At 40.6% G+C, this 1,678-nt stretch overlaps 1 protein-coding gene across 1 annotated transcript; it reads left to right on the forward strand.

Annotated features, from left to right (window-relative positions):
* On the forward strand, positions 253-1,389 carry LOC107607221. The gene is made up of 2 exons (XM_016309196.1): positions 253-441; positions 736-1,389. Exons 1-2 carry the CDS (start codon positions 253-255, stop codon positions 1,387-1,389), a joined length of 843 nt encoding a protein of 280 aa, XP_016164682.1.

The raw sequence follows: 1,678 nt of genomic DNA on the forward strand, positions 1-1,678 counted from the left end.
GAAGCCTAAGAAAGATACAAGCAGATGATCAGGAAGTGACTCGCAGATATGTTTTCATACTGGACCAAGCCGTAGATTTTCAATGATGGCCTCTCTGAGATGGCAACAATGTCTCTGGATAATTTCGCAGGATGTTCCTTGTACATGAAGAAGACGCCTGGAGAAGCTAATGAGCATATTGAGATGGTTGCTAACAACTAATATCTGTACTTTTTTGAGAGGAATCCTGTGAATCTTGTGAAGAAAGGAATTATGAAGGTGGACACCCTGGATGCCATTCTAGCTCAGAACAAGATCATGTCACAACAAATCAGTATGATTACTCAGCAATTAAGTAGGATGCAAGTCTTAGCTGATAATACTCAAGATGCATCTTATGACATGAATGGAGGCTTCAACCAAGAAGAGAATTATGGTTATGATCAACCCACTCCTGAGCAAGTTAATTATATGGGAAATTTCTCCAGAAATCCTAATAATGATCCTTATTCAAATATATTCAATCAAGGATGGAGGAATCACCCAAACTTTGGGTGGAGAGAGCAACCCTAGAAGCCCTGGCCAAATTTCAACAATAACTCTCAGGGCGGTTTTAATCAAAATAAGTTCAATAATATCAACAACTGTCAATTTCAAACTTCTCAACCACAGCAGGCATCAACTCAACCTTAGAACACTCTTGACTTGGCCTCTTTAGTTGCAAAACTTTCCAAGAGTGCTCATAGCTTTATGCAGGAGACTAGAGCTTTAATTCGGAACTTGGAAGTACAAGTGGGTCAGTTGAGCAAAAGAATACCTGAGAGACCTCCTAACACTCTTCCTGGTGACACAAAGGTAAATCCAAGGGAAGAGTGTAAGGCCCTCACAATGGCTCATGAATTCATGCCAAAGGAAGCGCAGGTTGCTAAGGAGTTAGAAGAGAAAGAAGCTCTAGAAAAGGATGAAGTTACGCTGTCACACGTCTCACCTAGGGCACCTATTCAAGAGCCTGAAGTATTACACCCTCAGGAGCTCCAAGAGCAGTCCAATAATGAGCAGTTCTCTCAGTTTTTGGAGGTCTTTAAGAAGTTAAAAGTCAATATTCCTTTCGCTAAGACTCTTGAGAAAATGCCTCCCTATGTAGCATTCATGAAAGGCTTACTCTTTGAGAAGAAGGCCTTAAAGAGAGATAAAATAGTGGTACTGACCAAGGAATGTAGTGCACTCATTCAGAGAAAGCTGCCAGAGAAGATGCCAGATCCAAGAAACTTTCAGATTCCTTGTACTATTGGGAATATCATTTTTTACAAAGCTATTTGTGATCTTAGCTCAAGTATTAATCTGATGCCTTTGTTTGTGATGGAAAAGCTGCAAATTCAAGAGGCACAGCCTACAAGGATAGCACTATAGATGGCAGACAAGTCTCTGAGGCAGGCACATAGGTCAGTGGAAAAATGTCTTAGTCAAGGTTGGAGAGCTTTACCTCCCTACAGATTCTGTGGTACTTGATATGGGAGAGGATGCAAATGACTCCATAATACTAGGAAGAACATTCCTAGTTACTGGGAGAACTTTGATTGATGTTGAGAGAGGTGAATTGGTTCTGAGCTACGAGAAGACTACCTGGTATTCAAGGATTTTAAACCTTCATCACTCTCTAGAGAAGGAGATACTTGTATGTAGAGTTTATTTCTTAAGC

Source organism: Arachis ipaensis, chromosome B07 (genome assembly GCF_000816755.2).
Source record: "Arachis ipaensis cultivar K30076 chromosome B07, Araip1.1, whole genome shotgun sequence".
Taxonomy (NCBI): Eukaryota; Viridiplantae; Streptophyta; class Magnoliopsida; order Fabales; family Fabaceae; genus Arachis; species Arachis ipaensis.